This window comes from Artemia franciscana, chromosome 21 (genome assembly GCF_032884065.1).
Source record: "Artemia franciscana chromosome 21, ASM3288406v1, whole genome shotgun sequence".
NCBI lineage: Eukaryota > Metazoa > Arthropoda > Branchiopoda > Anostraca > Artemiidae > Artemia > Artemia franciscana.
In genome coordinates this window covers 24,577,262-24,598,371 of record NC_088883.1, presented here as the reverse complement: position 1 = coordinate 24,598,371, position 21,110 = coordinate 24,577,262, and the positions used below count along the sequence as shown (strand labels likewise).

General features: G+C 31.1%; 2 protein-coding genes across 2 annotated transcripts; one reads left to right on the top strand and one right to left on the bottom strand.

The window, feature by feature from the left end:
• Positions 1-682: 682 nt before the first annotated feature.
• Positions 683-2,036, bottom strand: LOC136040716 (uncharacterized). The gene is made up of 2 exons (XM_065725020.1): positions 1,893-2,036; positions 683-862 (listed from the first exon to the last, which is right to left on the bottom strand). The coding sequence occupies exons 1-2, from the start codon at positions 2,034-2,036 to the stop codon at positions 683-685; spliced, it is 324 nt and encodes a 107-aa protein (XP_065581092.1).
• A 14,445-nt stretch (positions 2,037-16,481) lies between these two features.
• LOC136040715 (smad nuclear interacting protein 1-like) lies at positions 16,482-19,604 on the top strand. Its single transcript, XM_065725019.1, has 2 exons — positions 16,482-17,569; positions 19,279-19,604. The coding sequence occupies exons 1-2, from the start codon at positions 17,200-17,202 to the stop codon at positions 19,602-19,604; spliced, it is 696 nt and encodes a 231-aa protein (XP_065581091.1). The 5' UTR covers positions 16,482-17,199.
• Positions 19,605-21,110: the final 1,506 nt, after the last annotated feature.

The following is a 21,110-nucleotide window of genomic DNA, read 5'->3' as shown; positions in this document are numbered from 1 at the left end:
ACACATTTGCCCTTTCTCAGAAGACGGTGGATCCTTCCCACTGGGAATTGGAAACATGCCCTGTTTGAAATGGACTTTGCCTTTCCCTTAACTTTTCAACCTTTTTCTCTTCCTGACTTTGTTTTTGGGTTACGGAATTCACCTTGACTCTTCTTGAGGGCTTCTTCTTCGAAATTGTCAAACACATTATCATAGCCAAAAAACATGAGAAAACACGAGAACGCTGAAACTTGAAAAATATGAGATTTCGCATGAGAATTTTCTTCTTTTATATTTTGAATTCAGTGTTCAAACTAAACTCAAACTTTGCAGCGAGCAATATATCACTCATTTTTATTTAAACTTAGCTTTCAACTTAAAAAAAGGCAAATCTGGCACTAACCCACTTATTAGGATTGTATAAAAATGATTCTGTTCATTTTTTGGGGGGTATTTTGGGATTTATTAGACTGGCCTAAATTGGCTTTTGGTGTCTTTCGCTTTTCATTAGATAGTTTGGATCTTGTTTAATCCCGCACCGAATCTTATAATTTAATTTTGAAATAATTATGCCTCTTTGAGCCATATCTTTTTTTTCACCAAACACTACGCTGTTTAACATAATTTCGCCTGTTTGTTTAATCCATCTAGTGGCCCTTAAAATGGCCGTTGGTTAAGATGCAATTGCGGTGAACTAAGGAACTTAAGCTCTCTCGCCACGGATACGACGGGCAAGTTGAATAACTTTCGGCATGATGGTCATCCTTTTGGCGTGAATGGCACAAAAGTTGGTATCCTCAAAAAGTCCTACTAAATACGCCTCGCTGGCTTCTTGTAAGGCAATCACAGCCGAACTCTCGAACCTCAAGTCAGTTTTGAAATCCTGGACAATATATCGCACAAATCTCTGAATGGGCAACTTCCTTATTAACAGTTCGGTACTCTTTTGACAGTGACGAAATTTTCTCAGGGCTATGGTTCCGGGCCTGTATCTGTGTTGTTTTTTTTCACCCCTCCGGTAGCAGGAGCCGACTTACGTGCTGCCTTGGTGGCAAGCTGCTTTCTAGGTGCCTTTCCGCCCGTTAATTTTCTTGCAGGTTGTTTTGTCCTAGCCATGTTGAAAGTTTGCCTCTCTTTAAAAGAATCAGTGTTGCCAGGTTAGACGGAGAGGATTATGCTTTCTTGAGCCCAAAATTATGTTAATTTGGACAGAATTATGCTACGCTTTTATATTTTCCCAGGTTTCACGAAAAAGTTGATCAGTTAAGACAAGTCGAATTCTGTCTAATGTTAATAAAGCTTCAACTTTTCTTTAAAGTAAAGTAAAGAATACGGCATTAGACTTTACAGTCCGCACCGGCGGTGCTGATCTCCATTCCTTGGCCTAATTTGGTTTACGTTTTTCGTCCTTTTTCTCAGGTCGTTTTTCATCTAGAGGCGGATGATGACATTTGAAAACCATAGTGTCTTACATCATCATCAAAATTTTACTTCGAATACATTAAAAATAGAAGGAAAAAACGCGGTTCATTTCAATGATCTTCTTCATCTTCGCTTTCAGATTTCACCACGTAGAGGTTATCGATATTATGGAGCTTGATCTGATTTTCTGTAGGGACATATTTGTAGCAAACGATTTCTTTTGTTATTAGTCGCGATCTTGTGACCAACACGGCTTCAATATTCTTTCTTTCTTTCTTATTTCTTTCAATCATTCGTTCTTCAACCTATTCCGCTTTTTTTTGTCCTGAAATCACTTACCCAAGAAAAAATTCTTTTTGAGTCTGCGTTCGAATGCGGTAGGGAGAGCACCCTCTCGGCAAGTTCTACCAGATCTGGAAAACTCTTTCGTCAGTAAAGTTTCTCATTTCGAGCATTTTTCTCCACATCAAGTCTGTAGTAATTTTTCTCACATCTTTCTTTTCGGAATCACTAAAAGCATGCGGCAGCTTGCGCCACTGTGAGTCAATATCTGTGAGTTTTTGCATGATGCTTGGAAATCGGTTCACTACAACACCTAGTGACGGAATACTGGCTCTTTCAGTTCCCAGGGCCATCTTGGGATTAACAAACTGAAGGAACTTCATAAAAGAATCACCGTACGGGAAGCGCTTGAGCGTCTGTGTCGCTGCGGTAATGTAGAAATCTAGACACCTAAACACTGTGCAGAAAATTTTACTTTAGTTTTGTCGAAAAATTATAACCATATTGATTGATAACCATAACCATCTTAAATTGATAAACCATCTTTTTAGTTCGTTTTATAGATGTGACTTTATGAGTTGTTCTACATCGTCTTAAATTATGCTACGATTATGCCATCTTAAGGAGGAATATGCTTGGATGCTTTTGGTTCCTTATTATGCTACGTTCCGCATAATTATGCTGCATCTGACAACACTGAAAAGAATGATCAAACGAATCAATACCTAGTGGCTATATCTATACGGAGTGCCAGCCGCGCGTGCGACAGAGTCACATTTTGACGGGAAAGACTTTAATAATATAAATTGAGTGGGCGTTGAAGGAAATTTCTTAGTTTGACAAAACCTTTAGAGTTGTTGATGACTCCACTGAATTTAATATCCGGCAGAGCTTGCCGAGAGGGTGCTCTTCCTACCGCATTCGAACACAGGCTCAGAAAGAATTTTCTTGGGTCAGTGATGTCAAGACAAAAAAAGCGGAATTGGTTGAAGAAAGAATGATCGGAAAAAATAAGAAAGAAAGAAAGAATATTGAAGCCGTGTTGGTCACAAAATCGTGACTAAGAATAAAAGATACAGTTCGCTACAAATATGTCCCTACATACAATCAGATCAAGCTCCATAATACCTCCATAATAACCTCTACGTAGCCATCCCACCCCCTGGTCAAGAAGTCAAATCCGAAATCGAAGATGAAGAAGATCATTGAATATGAACTGCGTTTTTTCCTTCTATTTTTAATGTATCTGAAGTAAAATTTTGATGATGATGTAGGACACTATGGTTTTCAAATGTTGTCAACCGCTTCGAGAAGAAAGACGACCTGCGAAAACAAAGGGAAAACATGAACCAAATGGTGCCAAGAAATGGAGATCAGCACCGCCGGTGTGGACTGTAAAGTCTAATGCCGTATTCTTTACTTAGTTTACAGAACCTTTCAAAGAGTTCGTGGTAACGAACTGCAGTAAGGAGCGACCTGGCTCAATAGTAAACAAAACTCTAAAAAATGGGTGATTGTTTTATTGCTGATTTTAATGCCGATTTTAAATATATAAGTTTCATCATATTTAGTCTTACCCATCAAAAGTTACGAGCCTGAGAAAATTTGGGTTATTTTAAAAATAGGGGCAAACACCCCCTAAAAGTCATAGAATCTTAACGAAAATCACACCACCAGATATAGCGTAACAGAGAACCCTACTGTAGAAGTTTCAAGCCCCTATCTACAAGATTGTGGAATTTTATATTTTTTGCCAGAAGGCAGATCACGGATGCGTGTTTATTTGTTTGTTTGTTTTTATGTTTTATCCCCAGGGGTGATCGTATCGACCCAGTTGTCTTAGAATGTTGCGAGAGGGCTTTGGGAATGACTTACTCCCCCACAGTCCCCATGGGAGGGGTTAAAAGCTCAAAACTTTGGCCAGTGCTTATGTATAGTAATGGTTATTAGGAAGTGTACAGGCGTTTTCAGGAGGATTTTTTTGGTTTGAGGCAGGGGTTGAGAAGAGAGGGATATGCTGGGGGAACATTCTATCGAGGAGTTTGTCATCGGGAAGACAATTTCCGTCAAGAGAGCGCAGTATTTACTAGCATTACTTAAAAAACAATGAAAAAATAAATATAAAAAAGTTTTTTTTTTAGCTGGAAGTAAGCAGCAGCATTAAAACTTAAAACAAAGAAATTATTACCCATATGAGGGGCTCACCTCCTCCTAAATATCATTATATTTTATCCAATTTATAAATGAAGATTGCAAATACGATTTTGCTGTCATTCAAACCAGAAAAGTAAACATATTTACATATTCCCGTATTCTAAATGAATTTTTAAAACAGTAAAATAATATTTATAATTTGTCTAGGTCTCTAGACTAATCTTTAGGTGAGTAATGTGAGCACATTAATATTCGAATGGAGTTGTAATTAACATCACAACACAATATTATGTGCTCAACCTTAACGAAAGATACTTTGTCTATATGCAACAAGAATATATGATGAGTTTGACACGTTAATTTGTTTGATAACAATATTTACTAAGAATGTATTGATTTGAACTTAAATATAGTAAAAGCAGCTTTCGTCTTAAACAAGTGAATGACATAATCAGAGAAAAGGAGATTTATTTAAGTTAGAAGAATCAATATACCAAAATTCAATGAAAATAATTCATTATAGATTTATAAAGGTTAAAGAGATGTTAAAAATTATATAAGAGAACTGAAAATAAAACAATTATTATAACTGACTGAGGCTAGGCGACATTAAAAAGGTATAGTTAAATTCATTAAAAATAATCTTAGATTAAATAAAGCCTTGTGATACGCGTGAAATAGTTTTGAAGCAGAAAACTCAAAAGCAATCAAAAAATTAATTGATGTCTTTAGGAATAGAAAGAGTTTAGTATAGAACAATGGTATAACATTTAGATATAGTATATATTCATATATTATTATTTTAAAGAAAAATCAGAACAACGTTTAATTGTTTATCTGCTATGATTCTTTTATTAAAAATATTATAAACAAAGTTCTCTATATTCAAGGACTTATAGAGAATTCTTTAATTTAATCACACACACTTTATTAAGTAAGAATAACTTACAATTAATAATAAAATAAATTATTGTCATTTAAATGTAATTTAATATTTATTTTAAATGATTGGTTTGTTTTTAATTAAATATTTAAAAAAATTTTTATAAAATAAAAAGAAGATTTATTACAATAATTGGTTAAAAAAGAAAATAATATTATTATATAATTTAAATTATTATTTATTTGCTGTAAACGAACAACAAATAATTTTAGATTAATTTATGAATATGGATTTAACAACATTCGTTATAAAAAAAATATAAAAGCACTGTAATTTACAAGGGTAAAACATATTACAATGATGTTTGTTTGATAAATAACTAACTAACGTCTTTAATTATTGATAATATTTCAATGAAAAAAGATGGTTAGAACAGATCAAATGAAATGATTTGGACAAAAGAAGTGAAAATAGCATTGTGTTTTTAAACTTTAATTTTAAAAATAATCAATGACTACTTGGTTAATAATTTGTTAACTACTTGATTAAACATCACACATCTAACTACTGACATCACATCTAAACATCACACATATGATTCAACCAAACAGCTATCAGCCAGGATAAGACACTTCAAATAATACCAATTGTATGGAAGCAAGAACCTGTAAGACCTGAAAAGGCGCAATATTCAGCTGAGAAGGTACACCCACCACAAACTCTCGTAGACACCAACAAGGAATACGACTGTCAATGGATCACCTCCATCAAATTATATAGAAACCCAACATAAGCCTAATTTGATAACTTGTGTATCGACTTGCTAAGTGAGGTTTTAAGAACTATCTAAATCGAACGACTCATACGACAATTTAACAAACGTTTAAAAAGCATTACAAACTTCAACAACTCGTAACATTTTTAAAAGAAAAAATACTCTGAGGTGAAAAACTGAAAACGGACATTAATTAGCAAGAGAGATAATATATCAATTCAATTCGAGAAATGGGCAGAGACATGAAAATTAAAGCATAGGTGTGAAAGAAAACATTGTAAACTTAGTGATGTACGATAAAATAATGTGCAAACAGTGAATTGTAAAATTCACTTAATAAAAAATTATGAAAATGTACCATTGGTGATTTTATTTTGATGCAATTTTAATGTAAGTGTGCACTTTAATGTTTTAGAATACCTGGGATCAATTGAAAGCTAAATAAAATAAATAAACACTTAAATTATAATAAGGTCAATTTGAATACAATTAAAAAATGCTTTGTCATTTTTATGTCATTCATAAATTCTATTTCTTAGATTATCGTCAGCTGTCTTATTGTACTATTCAATACAATTTTGTATTTATATTTCTAATAATTTGTATTATATAGCAATAATTGTTTTGTTTTCAACTTCTTATATAATTTTTAATTTCTCTTTAATCATTATTAATCTATAATGAATGATTTTCATGGAATTTTGGTATGTTAATTCTTCAGGATTACATAAATCTCAGTTTTTGATTATGCCATTCACTTGTTTAAGACGAAAATTGCCTTTACTATGTTTATTCCCAAATCAAGACTTTCTTAGTAAATATTATTGTTAAAAAAACTAACGTGTCTAACTCATCTTACATTCTTGTTGCATATAGACACTGTGTCTCTTGTTTATGTTAAGCATATAATAATGTGTTGAGATGTTAAATATAACTGCATTTTAATTATAATATGCTCAAATTACTTTCTAAAGATTAGTTTAGATACCAAATCAAGCTTCGGTATTTATGGTAATACTTTTTTTGATAACAGTTATTTGGATTTGCTTTCTTTGTGGCTATAAAATTTTTTTAATATAATAAAAATTAATTTTATATTTATATTTAATAAAAAAATATAATAATAAATATTTAATACTATTTTATTGTTTTAAAAATACATAGAAAAATGAAGAAACATGTAATTATGTTTACTTTTTAAGGCTTGAATAACAGCAAAATTGTATTTGCAATTTTTAAATTTATATATAATATAAAATATAATGATATTTACAATATATTACTATTGAAGATTGAATACATATTTTATAAATTTATTAATAGTATTTACTGAGTTGTACTCGAGTAAAAATAAATATCCAATTTCATTACAAATTATTAAATTTTATATGTATCTTATTATTAAGATAATAAGTATAATGATCTTATAATAAATATGTTAAAAATTAAGAAGTGTTACTTTCTTATTATAAAGTCAGAAATTATGTGAATTATATGAATTATTGTTTACCATCTTTTATCATATAAGGATTATCAAGAATATAACCATTTATTCCTTAAATCATTTTTCGATAGAACTTTGTTATCGAACAATTTGAGTTCAAGTTTCTAAGAAACTCAAAACTATATTTCAAACATTGTGTTTTCTTATTCACATGTAAATTACATAAAGAAATATAAACTAAATAAAGTATTTTTTGAAAAATCATAAAATAACACGTAAATCAATTATTCGTTTGATAATATACATAATAAGTTTAATGAAAATTATATTTCGGTACTAAATCAGAAAATTAATTATTTGGTTTTAACAAATTATATCATCAAGAAATTAGCATAAGAATATCAATAAATATGAGATTAAAATATAATCTTTAACTTATTTTTTTATCTAAAAATGATTTCACAACATAAAATATAGCTATAAAAATAACACAAGTTTTTCCACAATTAACAATAATACAATTATGAATAATAGATTTATCTTTTCTACTTTTTACATTAAATACACACTTTGTTAATGAACAACCCTTAGAAACACTTAAAATTAATATTATAATATTACATATTATTGGAAAAATGTATGAAGATGTATTTAAAAAAATAAGATTTAACAATATAATGCCATTCGTATCTTACTTAACGGGTTTTTATATCAAAATTAACCATTATATTATATTTGGTTAAAGGATAAAATGTTCTAAAGAATTTAATTATAACAAATCACATTAATATAATATTTATTATGGTCAAAAATGTTATTTGACTTATATGTTATAACTTAGAATATAACATATATAAACTTGTATTATTTACAGAATCATTATGCTATTTTGAAACACTTTCTCTCTATGTTCTATCAAAAATTCTCTTTGTTTATGGGTCATTCTACAAATTAGTATATTTTTGTTATTACTTTTTTCATATCTGTTTGCGTGCTACATATTTACTTGTTTCAATTTAAACAACAAGATCATTCCTTTTTATATTAAATCTAGATCTATAACCTGTTACAAATTCATTTTGTATATTTATTTGAATGACTTTTTTATAATCCAAATTGAGTAATATCTGCTACCATTTTACATCTGTTTAAATTTATAAAATTGTTTTCAGATAAATATTTATTATAGTTATTATTTTACATCAAATATTCTGTGATCCAAAGAGTTCACATTGTAGACTAGTATATATTTGTAATTATTTAGATAATAGGTTTAGATTTTATAGCAAAAACTGTAGGTGCAACGCACATGGATATTATGTAGTTAATTATATAATTACTAGTAATTGATTTATACAAACTTTATTCTATTTTATATCGTTTAATATATTTCTTCTCTAATTAAATATCGTATAATACTAAAGTTCTATATTATTTTTGTTTAAAACACAATTCTATAATTAATATTTTTTATTTAGATATTGAACGATAAATTAAGGAGTATTATAAAATCATAGCAAATATTTAGTTTATTTAATAACATTCTATAAAAAATAAATTAGAAAAAATACATAGAAACTGTCAAATGGAGATTTGAACATGCGTCTACATATGAATTTTATTTGATTTTAAAACTTCTATGGTAATATATTAATTATATAAAACATTTTATTATTTTATCTTACAAAACAACAAAATTTTATCATATATAAATAAATTTATTAATATATAGAATTAGCAAGTATTTAGTATATACAAAAGATTTTACTAAGTAAATATAAAAAAAAATAGTAACTATTTCTATTGTATCAAAAAAAGATTTCCTTACAAAAAAACCAATTTGTTCCAAAAACACAATTCCTGGTTCGAATCTTGATATTTGCACATTTTTATAATAATATTTTTATATGAAGACAAAAAATTATACCAAAGAAGGTTAAAAAAATTAAGAAGAGGCAATTGTATTCACCTGTTTAAATGTTATAATTCTATTTATAACTAGTTGTATTGTTATATTGTGCTACAAGGATAAACATTTACAACTTAAAAGAGACAAAATAAAGTTTTCATTGCGTTATGATATATTATATTAATATATAAATATAGATTATATAATATAAGTTAGCTAAAGATTTTGTATTCTTCTATTTTGTCGATAAGTTGCCATTGTAGAAAAACATTTAATAGAATATATACGAATTTAAGAATAAAAATATCATTTAATTTCTTTAAATCAGTATGTAAATTAGTTATCACTTAATTTGGTATAATTTAATTAGTTCAAATTTAAAAAAATATAATCATTAATATAGAGTTGAGAAAGTTTTTCTAGCAGTGAAAAAATATTTTCCTATAATTGTTATTATTACTCTAACGCTTAAAAGAATTCTTCTACAATATATGATACCAGTTTTTATTATTTGTAGGCTACTGATAAAAAAAGATCCTTATTAATTAAAATAGATAATAATTTTGATCACCATCCTGTTTCATTTATCTATCAGTATGTTTAATTTAACTTTACCTTAAACACCAGGTTTGAATCTCAATATGACATTTATTTGTTTTAAACTTAAATGCGACTAGATTATTTTACTGATAATATTTACATCTTTTATAATAATATTTACATAATAAAATGTCATTAAAAATTATTCTTTTATTACCTTTTGTGAACATTATGGATTTATTCAGGTTATATTTGATCTATTTTTAAATCTATATGTAAAGTTGAAGTCTTTTATTGTTATTTAAAATTATTTAGTTATTTGATTACTATTTCTTACCTAGTTAAAATAAATTTCATATATTTATCATATCATTCATTACTTCAATAAAAGAAATCTTTAAACGCTAACACACAGTTTTAATATAATTTTGCACATTGATGATATAAATTTATTCTTATTGATTGTATTACAATGTTATTTTAACAATGTTAATAAATATTAGAAATTATTAATTTTTTTATATAACTATATAAACTTAAATCTCGAGATATATTTTATTAGTGCATTTTATACATAATTTATAGAAATAAAGTATTTTAAATTGCAAGTTTTATACCATTTAATTTATTATGTATTCTTATGAATATATAAATATCATATAATATGTTTTTGATAGCATAATATTATTTTATTGATTATTAAACAAAAAAAGTAAATACTGGGATTCGAACCAATTACTTATAAAAATTAGATCAATATTTAAAATAAAATTTTTAAATAAGGTATATGAAGAAATGGTTTATTAATCACCAAAATTTAGACGGAATATTGTTCTATTAATCATAGTAATAAGAAAAATCATTAAATTTTAATACTCTAAAATATAATATAGTAGAGGGATTCGAACTTTTGCACAAATATAAAATTAAAAAAGTCATTATATGATAATAAATAACTCACTCTAAAGTATTAATTTATAATACAAGAACATAATAATCAATATGCAACATAGAAATAAAAAAGCACATTAAAACATGGTAGTTAAATAATACTGTAAATTTTAGTTTTAAAAATATAACTTTTTTTTCAACGATATATAATATTTTTAATAAATATTTAATTACTGATTATCATGTATTGAAACAAACACTATTTAAAATAATGTTAAAATAATTAAAGAAACCTAATAATTCATACAATTTATTCAAAATAATAGTAATAATCATAAAAAATTTTGTATTCCCAATTTCCGAATATCATTTTCAACTACTTTTATATATACATTAATGAATTATTTAAATATTTTATGAGAAAGATAACTATTTATTTCTATTTTATTTATTAGTCTATATCCAAAAACGCTATTATCCTTTATATATTTGTATTTCTCTTTAATTGCATTCAGTGTTCTTTTTAGATGAAGAGAGAAAGCATAATTATAATATGCATCTCTAATATATTCCTTTGATCCATTTAATCTGTATATTTCTACTGCATACGACAATTCTTGTATATCATTATCATACCAAATGCTACATCTTCTAATAATATTATCTTTTCCTTTACAATTTTAACATTTTTGAAGTATTCTTAACCGGATAGTATATTATGAACAAACTTTACATATATTTTTATACCTCTATTATAAAACTTATTATTCACTGATTCAGATTAAATAAATTTTTGATCATAACTACTATTGTATATAATGATAAATTGTTTCAATATATTATTAAATTTTAATTTCTTAAAGTATATATTCTCATTGTATTATAAAAGTGAATAACCAATTCTGCATTACCTTTAAAACAATTTTGGATATTATTATAAAACATTTCTCTATATTTGAACATAACTTTGAATTTTACAATTTCATCTATATCACATGCTAATTTTCTATACTTAGATGATTTTACCAGTTTATTAATCATGATTTCAAATTCATCTATATTCTTTTATAACTTTAGATCATCCAATAAATACATTTCCCTTCTCTAGATTCCTTTGATAACACTTTTTGACCATGGTGTTGAAAATGAATGATGAAAATAAGCACCTGGCAAATTATGATTTATAAACACTGATTTTAAATGTATTAAGTATGGATTATCAAGAAAAGATTTGCATGTTTTCATTTCACCTATGATTAATTCTAGATCTTATAGAGCTATCGCAATGTATAAAACTATGAAAACTAGGAAAATAACTTCTTTTTTATAGATATACAACTATACCTTGACCGTTTTATTCTCAAAATTTGAGAACATTCCGGTAGAGTTATCGGAATGTATAAAACTATGAAACTAGGAAAATAGCTTCTTTTTCATAGATGCACAGCTGTAAAGTGGTCATTTGTTCTCAAAATTTTAGAACTTTCCGATAAAGTTATCGGAATGTGTAAAACTATGAAACTAGGAAGTGCTTCTTTATTTTATAGATATACATCTGTACAGTGGTCATTTTGTTCTCAAAATTTGAAAACATTCCTATAGAGTTATCGGAATGTATAAAACTATGAAACTAGGAAAATAACTTCTTTTTTGTACATATACAACTGTACAGTGGTCATTTTGTTCTCAAAATTTGAAAACATTCCTATAGAGTTATCGGAATGTATAAAACTATGAAACTAGGAAAATAGCTTCTTTTTCATAGATACACAGCTGTAAAGTGGTCATTTGTTCTCAAAATTTTAGAACTTTCCGATAAAGTTATCGGAATGTATAAAACTATGAAACTAGGAAGTGCTTCTTTATTTTATAGATATACATCTGTACAGTAGTCATTTTGCTCTCAAAATTTGAGAACATTCCGATAGAGTTATCGGAATGTATAAAACTATGAAACTAGGAAAATTGCTTCTTTTTTGTAGATATACAACTGTACAGTAGTGGTGGGAGCAGTGAAGATGTTAAAAGTAGAATAGCTAAAGCTCAGGGTGTTTTTTCACAGTTAAAAAAAGGTCGGAAGAATAGAAAGATAAGTCTACAAACCAAGATTAGAATATTGGAAGCTACAGTGATGACAGTGGTCAAATATGGCTCTGAAGCATGGACACTCCGAAAAGCAGATGAAAATTTGCTTGATGTTTTCCAGAGAAATTGCCTACGGATTGTTCTGGGTACCCGGCTGACTGACCGTATTTCAAACAGTAGGTTGTACGAAAAGTGTGGTTCAATCCCACTTTCTGGGGCTATAATGAAAGAAAGGTTGAGATGGCTAGGCTACGTTCTACGGATGACAGATTACCGAAGATTGTCCTTTTTGGCCAACTGTCTGGGGCTACACGGAAAGCAGGTCGTTCTTGTCTGGGTTGGAAGGAAGGATAAAACCATTTAGTTTGCATAAGTTTTGTATGAAAGAAACATTGTTCCTTGTTGATAGCTGATTTTGGAGTAATAATAAGTCTTCACCTTCCGGAATCTGGGTTCCCAGATTTTCCGAGATTTTTTTTGAATTTCTTCTGCGATACTTCAAAATTCCGGAAATCTGGAAGTTCAAAAGCCCCTTTTTTCCGGATGATTTTGATATACTTTCGGACCAGTTCATATTCGAGATGCAAGAAGAAGAAGACGTCAAAGAATAATCTGGAAGCCCAGATTCCGGAAGTTCCGGGAGGTGAAGACCGGACTTAAGACTCTAAAACATATTTTCGATTCTACTTTGTTCTGTCTCTCTATTACTGACATTTTTACCACCAATACAAATGGTATGTGAGACAAAAAAGCTGTTTAAAACCTCCTATTTTTTTCCCCGACTTAAAAAAAACCTCCCGATAATCTCCCGACTTTTTTGGAGTCGTTACTGATTTTCAGAAAAAAAAAGTGGAAGCACTGTTTCCATGGCTTATTTCGAGTTTTTACTCCGCCTGTTAACTATGTGAATTTTGAGACTGCGATTAGCAAAGTTGTGTTTCGTGGTGCGTCGCGCAAAACGGAACATTGGAATTTGGAGTAACGTTGTGCCTGGAGAATCACCAACGGTAACGTTAATAAAGTTAGAACAGTCATATGGGAATCATTCTTCCTCCCAAGCTCAAGTTTTCCGCTGGGATAAAATATTTTTGGAAGGTGGAGAAAATGTTGAATATGAACAGCGTTTAGGTGGGCCTTCAACTTCGACTTAGGACGACAACATTGAACGTGTCCTAGTTCCTGTGAGATCAGATTTTCGTTTAACAGTGAAAATGTTGAGTGAGCAATTACTTCCAACGGATTTATGATTTTTTTTTTATAAAGACATCCTTCAAAGGCTCAAAAAAGGACTATTCCCATGAGACCAGACATTGCAGAGAAATGGTTGCTCTATCTTGTCATCCCCATAACAAAATTTCTTTCCTCGAAAGGAATCCCTGTGGTTCTCTATTCCCCTGACTTCAGTCCCTGTTACTTCGTCCTTTTTCTTAAACTAAAAATGTCATCAAAAACCGTCATTTTGGGATTTTTGAAATCACCCAAAAGACTGCAACAGATATGGTGTAGTCCATAATAGTTGAAGACTTCCAGCGTTGGAAAGAACAATGGGAACCACGCCTCCATTGGTGTGTAGCTGCCCCAAAGAAACACTTTGAAGGGAATAACATTAACGTTTCAACGAAATAAAACTTTGTTAAGTAAAAAGTCAATCTCATTACTTTTCTGCCATATCACGTATGTAAGCATGCACTAGAAAAGGGGTAGGACGGATACGTTAAGATCATACGAAAATCGAGAAGTTACGGAAGAATTTCCTGAAAACAGGGACTAAATTAAAACACAGACGAACATTTCTGGCTACAGAACAAATAGCCGTCTTTGAGAATTATAATACAATCCATCAATAGATTAAATGAAGGATTTATCAAGGGATCCATCAATAGATTAGGGATTAAATTAAAATATAGGCGACATTTTGGCTACAGAACGAATAGCCGTCTTTGAGAACCATAATACAATCCATCAATAAATTAAAACAGAAATCCCACGGTGTGCTCACTCAACAATATTCATTTTTACCACTTCTTTTTTTCATAAGCAGACTTTTTTTAAAGAGAAAGGGGGGGGGTAGGCATGTGTCCCCCCTCCCCTTCGGGTGAGAGGCTAGATTATTAGGCATTTTACAAAACATTCCACTCAGGCTCTAGCGCCAATGGCCAAACCATAAGGTGAGGCCGAAGCTCTTCTTGAGGATATTATCTGCTAGCATTTAGACTGACCTAAATTGCTTACAAAGTATTTTGCATGGGAATTCAAAGGCCAAAGCCCAAGAGCTCAGAGATTTGAAAACACAACAACAGCACCTTTTTAAGCACAGTTCCATTGAGCTAAGACTAAGGTCCACAGCTAAGCAAGGCAGAAAAAACCGATTGAAAATCCCATGACTGTCTAGGTAATGACAGAAAAATCCATGGCGAAAAAAAAACTTGACTAAATTATTTTACGGTAAATTTCCTGAACGTCCGGCTTCTCGTTCGATTGTTAATTTCGATATATGGACTATCGATGCAAAACATTTTTGTGCCGAAGCCCCTTTGTTCAAAACACAATTTTCGCCAACCTATCATCTTTATGACGTAAAACGTGAGCTTTTGTCTTCTATGGCATAAACTGTTCGACCATTAATTCTGTCTGATGGCTAGAAAGCACAATTTTTGGCAGCCTATCATCTTCATGGCGTAAAGCGTGATATTTTGTTCGTGGCTTTTTATTCGACCGTTAATTTCGACCGAGGGCAAAAACACAATATCAGCCAACCTATCATCTTTATGAATGCCCTAACAAGGATTAGGATGGGTATAAAAGATTGGAGCTGTTCCGGTGTCGTGAGATGGTTTGGGGTCTCTGATCCGTCATGAATTCACTTCTCCATCCCTATCCCCGACAAGAAATTCTGCTTGCGTGGCCACATAATGGCATCAGGGTGGAACTTTCACGAGTTTTTCTAACCAAAGCTGCGACCGTTAACAGCGCTGGACGTGACTATGAGGAATGGCACCCCTGGAGGAAATTATAGCCTAGTAAACGAGACAGCAGTAGCACTGGATTCGGACGAATGGACAATTATTCTGGGTTTGGTTTGTTTTGGCGAGCTTAAAAGCCTATTCCTAGCTAAGTTACCTATTATGAATTGGCAATTCATGAATTGGGCCTCCCCGAAGTAGCATAATCTTTGCAGGCATGAATATATAATCAGTCGGAGGTAATAGGCTTGAGATTCCTGTGCAGGATTTCGACTCTTGTTGATAAAGTGTGGAGAACCATATTGAGACCAAGATGGGAACAGGATTGTACAAAGCTTCCATTCAACTGGATCCCATGAGCCTTTGAAGGATGTCTTTATAAAAAAAAATCATAAATCCGTTGGAAGTAATTGCACACTCAATATTTTCACTGTTAAACGAAAATCTGATCTCACAGGAACTAGGACACGTTCAATGTTGTCGTCCTAAGTCGAAGTTGAAGGCCCACCTAAACGTTGTTCATATTCAACATTTTCTCCACCTTCCAAAAATATTTTATCCCAGCGGAAAACTTGAGCTTGGGAGGAAGAATGATTCCCATATGACTGTTCTAACTTTATTAACGTTACCGTTGGTGATTCTCCAGGCACAACGTTACTCCAAATTCCAATGTTCCGTTTTGCGCGACGCACCACGAAACACAACTTCGCTAATCGCAGTCTCAAAATTCACATAGTTAACAGGCGGAGTAAAAACTCGAACTAAACCATGGAAAGGTTGTGTTTCGCTTGCTCTCTGTAGGATAACAGCGCAAGGTTGCCAGATCGCTTGCAATGTCGCCAATCTCATTACTTCTCTGCCACATTTCGTATTTCTCCTCATATCTTTTTTAATTTATTTGAGGTGTTTTTACTTAATCTTTTACAATTTTCTGTTAGCATAATTTTAAACTAGAAACACTCACTATTTAAAAGTCATTTACAGTATGAGCCATCCAATGTATAAACATACGTCTAGATGTCTTATAAGGTACCCTTTCATCTTCTAAAAATATCTCAGTCTTGTAATATCATTTATCTTCTTCGTCAGAAATTTTTTGGGGAAGTTCTTATGCCTTTATAGAGTGTCGATACATGTTTTCCCGCTCAGGGGCTTTCGTTTAATTGTGATTGAACTTTGTTTTACTAGTGAACTCTTCTTTGTTAGTCAAGGAAAGGATGTAGTCTTACTAAAACTCTTGTTACCGAAAGTTGTGCCCAAGCCATAGTCTAGTCAAAATTGTGGATAAAAACAGACTACTCCAGACCACAATGCCAATAATTATATCCTGTGCGTAGTTTGGTAAGTTGGGCTACGTTCAACTTTCAGGCACGACTGTGTGATTGACCAATCAGAGTGGAGATCAAAGGTAGATTTTTCACAATCAGAAAAGGGGGAAACTTTTTGTATGGTTAATCTACCAAAAGATATAAACACACAGTTTTTGAAGAATATACTTAAGAATAAATTAGGGTTAATATAGAATTTTCAAGCCAATTCATGTCTTTTCAGTTTTCCGCCTCTTGAACAAAAGTGTGACATTAGAATCAAGGGAGAACCCAGATCATCCACAATTTTTTTTTTTTTTTTATCGGTTAGTCAACTATCGTTTGGCCTGGGCATTATAATTTTATTAGAAACATCTTTTACACATAGTGTGACAAATTTAAAAGAATCGAGATCGAAATCTGGTTATTTCTGAGTTATGATCAATATAGTACATTCTGTATTTTATTCTCCTTTTTTCTAGTTAACCATTATTTTTTTTAGAAACATACAAAAAAGAAGAAAGAAAGTGTCGTATCTCTTGTCGAGAAGAAGCAAAGAGGAAAAATGGAACATGAAAGAGGTGACCGTAAATACGATAGAAATAGCGTAAGACCCTCTAGTAGGCAAAGTCATGAAAGACAACAAGACATACCAAGCGGCATTATTATAAAAAAAGAGCCTTTAAGTCTTGAACGTACAAAATGGGATAGTGGAAATGAAGCTCAAGAATACGAAAGAAAGAATGATAAGAAAAAAGCGGCAAAAGAAAAGGAAAAACCTAATTTTGCTCTTTCTGGTAAACTTGCAGAAGAGACGAATACTTTTCGTGGTGTAGTCATTAGATATAGTGAGCCTCCCGAAGCCCGTATTCCAAAAAAACGCTGGAGATTTTATGTGTTTAAAGATAATGAAAATATGCCAACTCTTTATATGCATTAAATAAAAAAAACAAGTTTTTTCAACTGAAAGTAAGGAGTGACATCAAAACTTAAAACGCACAGAAATTACTTCGTATATGAAAGAGGCTGCTTCCTCATCAACGCCCCGCTCTTTACGCTAAAGTTTGACTCTTTCTCTCAATTCTTCTTTCTAAAACAGTAAAAAACTTTAGCGTAAAGAGCGGGGCGTTGATGAGGAAGCAGCCTCTTTCATATACGAAGTAATTTCTGTGCGTTTTAAGTTTTGATGTCACTCCTTACATTCAGTTGAAAAAACTTGTTTTTTTTATTTAATTTCTGAACGTTTTTGAATCAATGCATGTTTTGATTTTGGCTCTCCGCAGAGGAATAATCAAAACGAAATTTGCATATTTTTTTTTGGCTCAATGGCTTTCTCATAATTTTGATCGAATGATTTTGAGAAAAAAAGAGCGGGGGACGAAGCCTAGTTGCCCCCCGATTTTTTGGTTAATTAAAAAGGCAACTAGAACTTTTAATATTTTACGAATCTTTTTATTGGTAAAAGATTTACGTAACTTATAAATTAGCTTACGTAAAGAACTTTTGTATTCTCATGTTTTTATTACATATATGAGGGGATTCGCCCCATCGTCAGTACCTCGCTCTTTACACTAAAGCTTAAATTTTATCCCAATTCATTAAGAATGACCCCCTGAATCACAAAAGCCGTAGAATAAGTAGTTGAAATTACCGAAAATACTTTAGCGTAAAGAGCGAGGTATTAGAAGGAGGTAAGCCCCTCATATGGGTAATAATTTCTGTTTGTTTTAAGTTTTATTGCTGTTCCTTACTTCCAGCTGAAAAAGCTTTTTCACTTTTATTTTTTAATTGTTTTTTTTTTTAAATAATGCTAGTAAATCCTGCTCTCCCTTCATGGAAATTTTCTTCTCCCATTACAAATTCTCGAAGGAAAGTTCCCCCAGCATATCCCCCTCTTCTCAACCCCTCCCCCAAACCAAAAAAATCCTCCTGAAAACGCCTGTATGCTTCCCAATAACCATTACTATATGTAAGCACAGGTCAAAGTTTGTAACTTGTTGCCCCTCCCACGGGGACTGTGGGGGAGTAACTCTTCCCCAAAGACATAGTTATAAGGTTTTTCGACTACTCTGAATAAAATGGCTATCTCAGAATTTTGATCCGTTGACTTTGGGAAAATAATTAGCGTGGGAGGGGGCCTAGGTGCCCTCCAAGTTTTTTGGTCACTTAAAAAGGGCACTAGAACTTTTCATTTCCGTTAGAATGAGCCCTCTTGCAACATTCTAGGACAACTGGGTCGATACGATCACCCCTGGGAAAAAAAACAAAAACAAATAAACAAATAAACACGCATCCGTGATCTGCCTTCTGGCAAAAAATGCAAAATTCCACATTTTTGTAGATAGGAGCTCGAAACTTCTACAGTAGGGTTCTCTGATACGCTGAATCTGATGGTGTGATTTTCGTTAAGATTCTATGACTTTTAGGGGGCGTTTCCCCCTATTTTCTAAAATAACGCAAATTTTCTCAGGCTCGTAACTTTTGATGGGCAAGACTAAACTTGATGAAACTTATATATTTAAAACCAGCATTAAAATGCGATTCTTTTGATGTAGCTATTGGTATCAAAATTCCATTTTTTAGAGTTTTGGTTACTATTGAGCCAGGTCGCTCCTTACTACAGTTCGTTACCACGAACTGTTTGATAGACAAAGTGCTTATTTAATTGGCCGGGACAGAAAAGTATGTGACCTCGCAGTAGACCATCCCTCCTGTTCAAAACAGCATGCCGCCTTACAGTACCGTCTCGTCCCTTATGAAAAGGCTGATGGACGACGGGCAAGAGCCGTAAGGCCATATATTATTGATTTGGGCTCTTCCAATGAAACTTTCGTGAATAATAAGCCAATTGAACCTCAAAGATATGTTGAATTACGGGAAAAAGATGTTGGCTTTAGTTCTAGAGAATATGTTCTGCTTCATGATGAAAGCAAAGATGACATTCTTGATGATGATTACCAAGAAGACTGAGTCTTTTTAAATCAGATTTAAAAATAATTTAGTTTATATCTTGATTCTGTATATATACATTTTTATTTCTATTTTTGAAAATTGAATTACATTGTTAAGTTCTTGTTAATTTTTTTTTACTGCTTTTCAGAAACTTCGGCTTCTGATACTAAGAGGTCATTTCACTCAAGTCTTGGAATGTTTAAAATATGCTTTAGTCTGAAATCACTGTATCTTTGCCTCAGTTGATTAAATTCAAAAAAAAAAAAATTTCAACTGAGAGGAAGCAGCAACAGTAAAACGCAAAACAAGCGAAATCGAGGAGGGGAGCTATATTTTCTTCATATTCATATTAGAAGAACTTCTGTTGGTTTCGAAATTTAATGTTGCTCCTAACCTTCAGCTGCAAATAATTTATTTTTTATTTAATTTTTGATTATTTTTCAAACAATGCAGAAAATGTGGCACACCCTCCACAGTAACTCCACTACTCCTACTCCCTACTCCTTACTCCACAGTAAGGAGTAGCATTGAAACTTAAAACGCACAGAGATTATTACGCATATGAGGGGTTCTAAAAATACTTTAGCATAAAGAGCGAGGTATTTAGGAGGAGATGAATACCTCGCTTTTTATGCTAAAGTATTTTTAGTAATTTCAACTATTTGCTCTTCGGCCTTTCTGATTCAGGGGTCATTCTTAAAGAATTGAGACAAAACTTACGATTTAGTGTAAAGAGTGAGGCATTAACGACGGTATAAACCCCCTTATATATATAATAAAAATGTAAGAATATAAAAGTTTGTTACTTAAGTTAATTCTTAAGTTTCGTATATTTTTTACTAATAGAAATAGTTGTTTTTTTTAAAGGAAAGGGCTTCATAAAACCAAAATAAAGACAAATTATCTTCCAAGTAAAAAAACTATGCAATCTAAAGGAAAAAAAAGATTTAAATAATTCTACCCACAAAAAGGCTATATTAATAAAAAACAAACAGAAATGGATTTTAAAAACTTTTTTCACAAAGCAAGCTTGTCAAAGAAGAGTAAAGAGCTCCATTAAGCTAAAATGAGTAAAAAAGAAATTGAATAATTTCTTAAGCATAAACTGCCACAAATAAATAAATAAATTAAACCCAATACTAACTAATATTACAAAAAATAACCGATTCAAAGTCAAAACGGGCAAAAATTCACAGGAGTAGGCCTGAAAACCCCCACGCCTTCTCAGACCAGAACATAATCAGACTTAAACAAAATACATTTTAAATATTTTCACGTTTTTACTTTAACAAATAAGGAAGTGTTAAGACTTTAATAAATAAATATCAGAATTTATTTGTATATAAAACTGACAATCCATGTTTAAACCGCAAATTATTATCTGGTCTTGAGAAGACATGGGGGCTGCTAGCCTTACTCCTTTTAAACACAAAACTAGACAATATCTAGTCTCTGATAGGTTCGAGTACGCTAAAATGGAATACCGAGTCTCTTTAATAAACCAAATAACATTGATATTAAAAT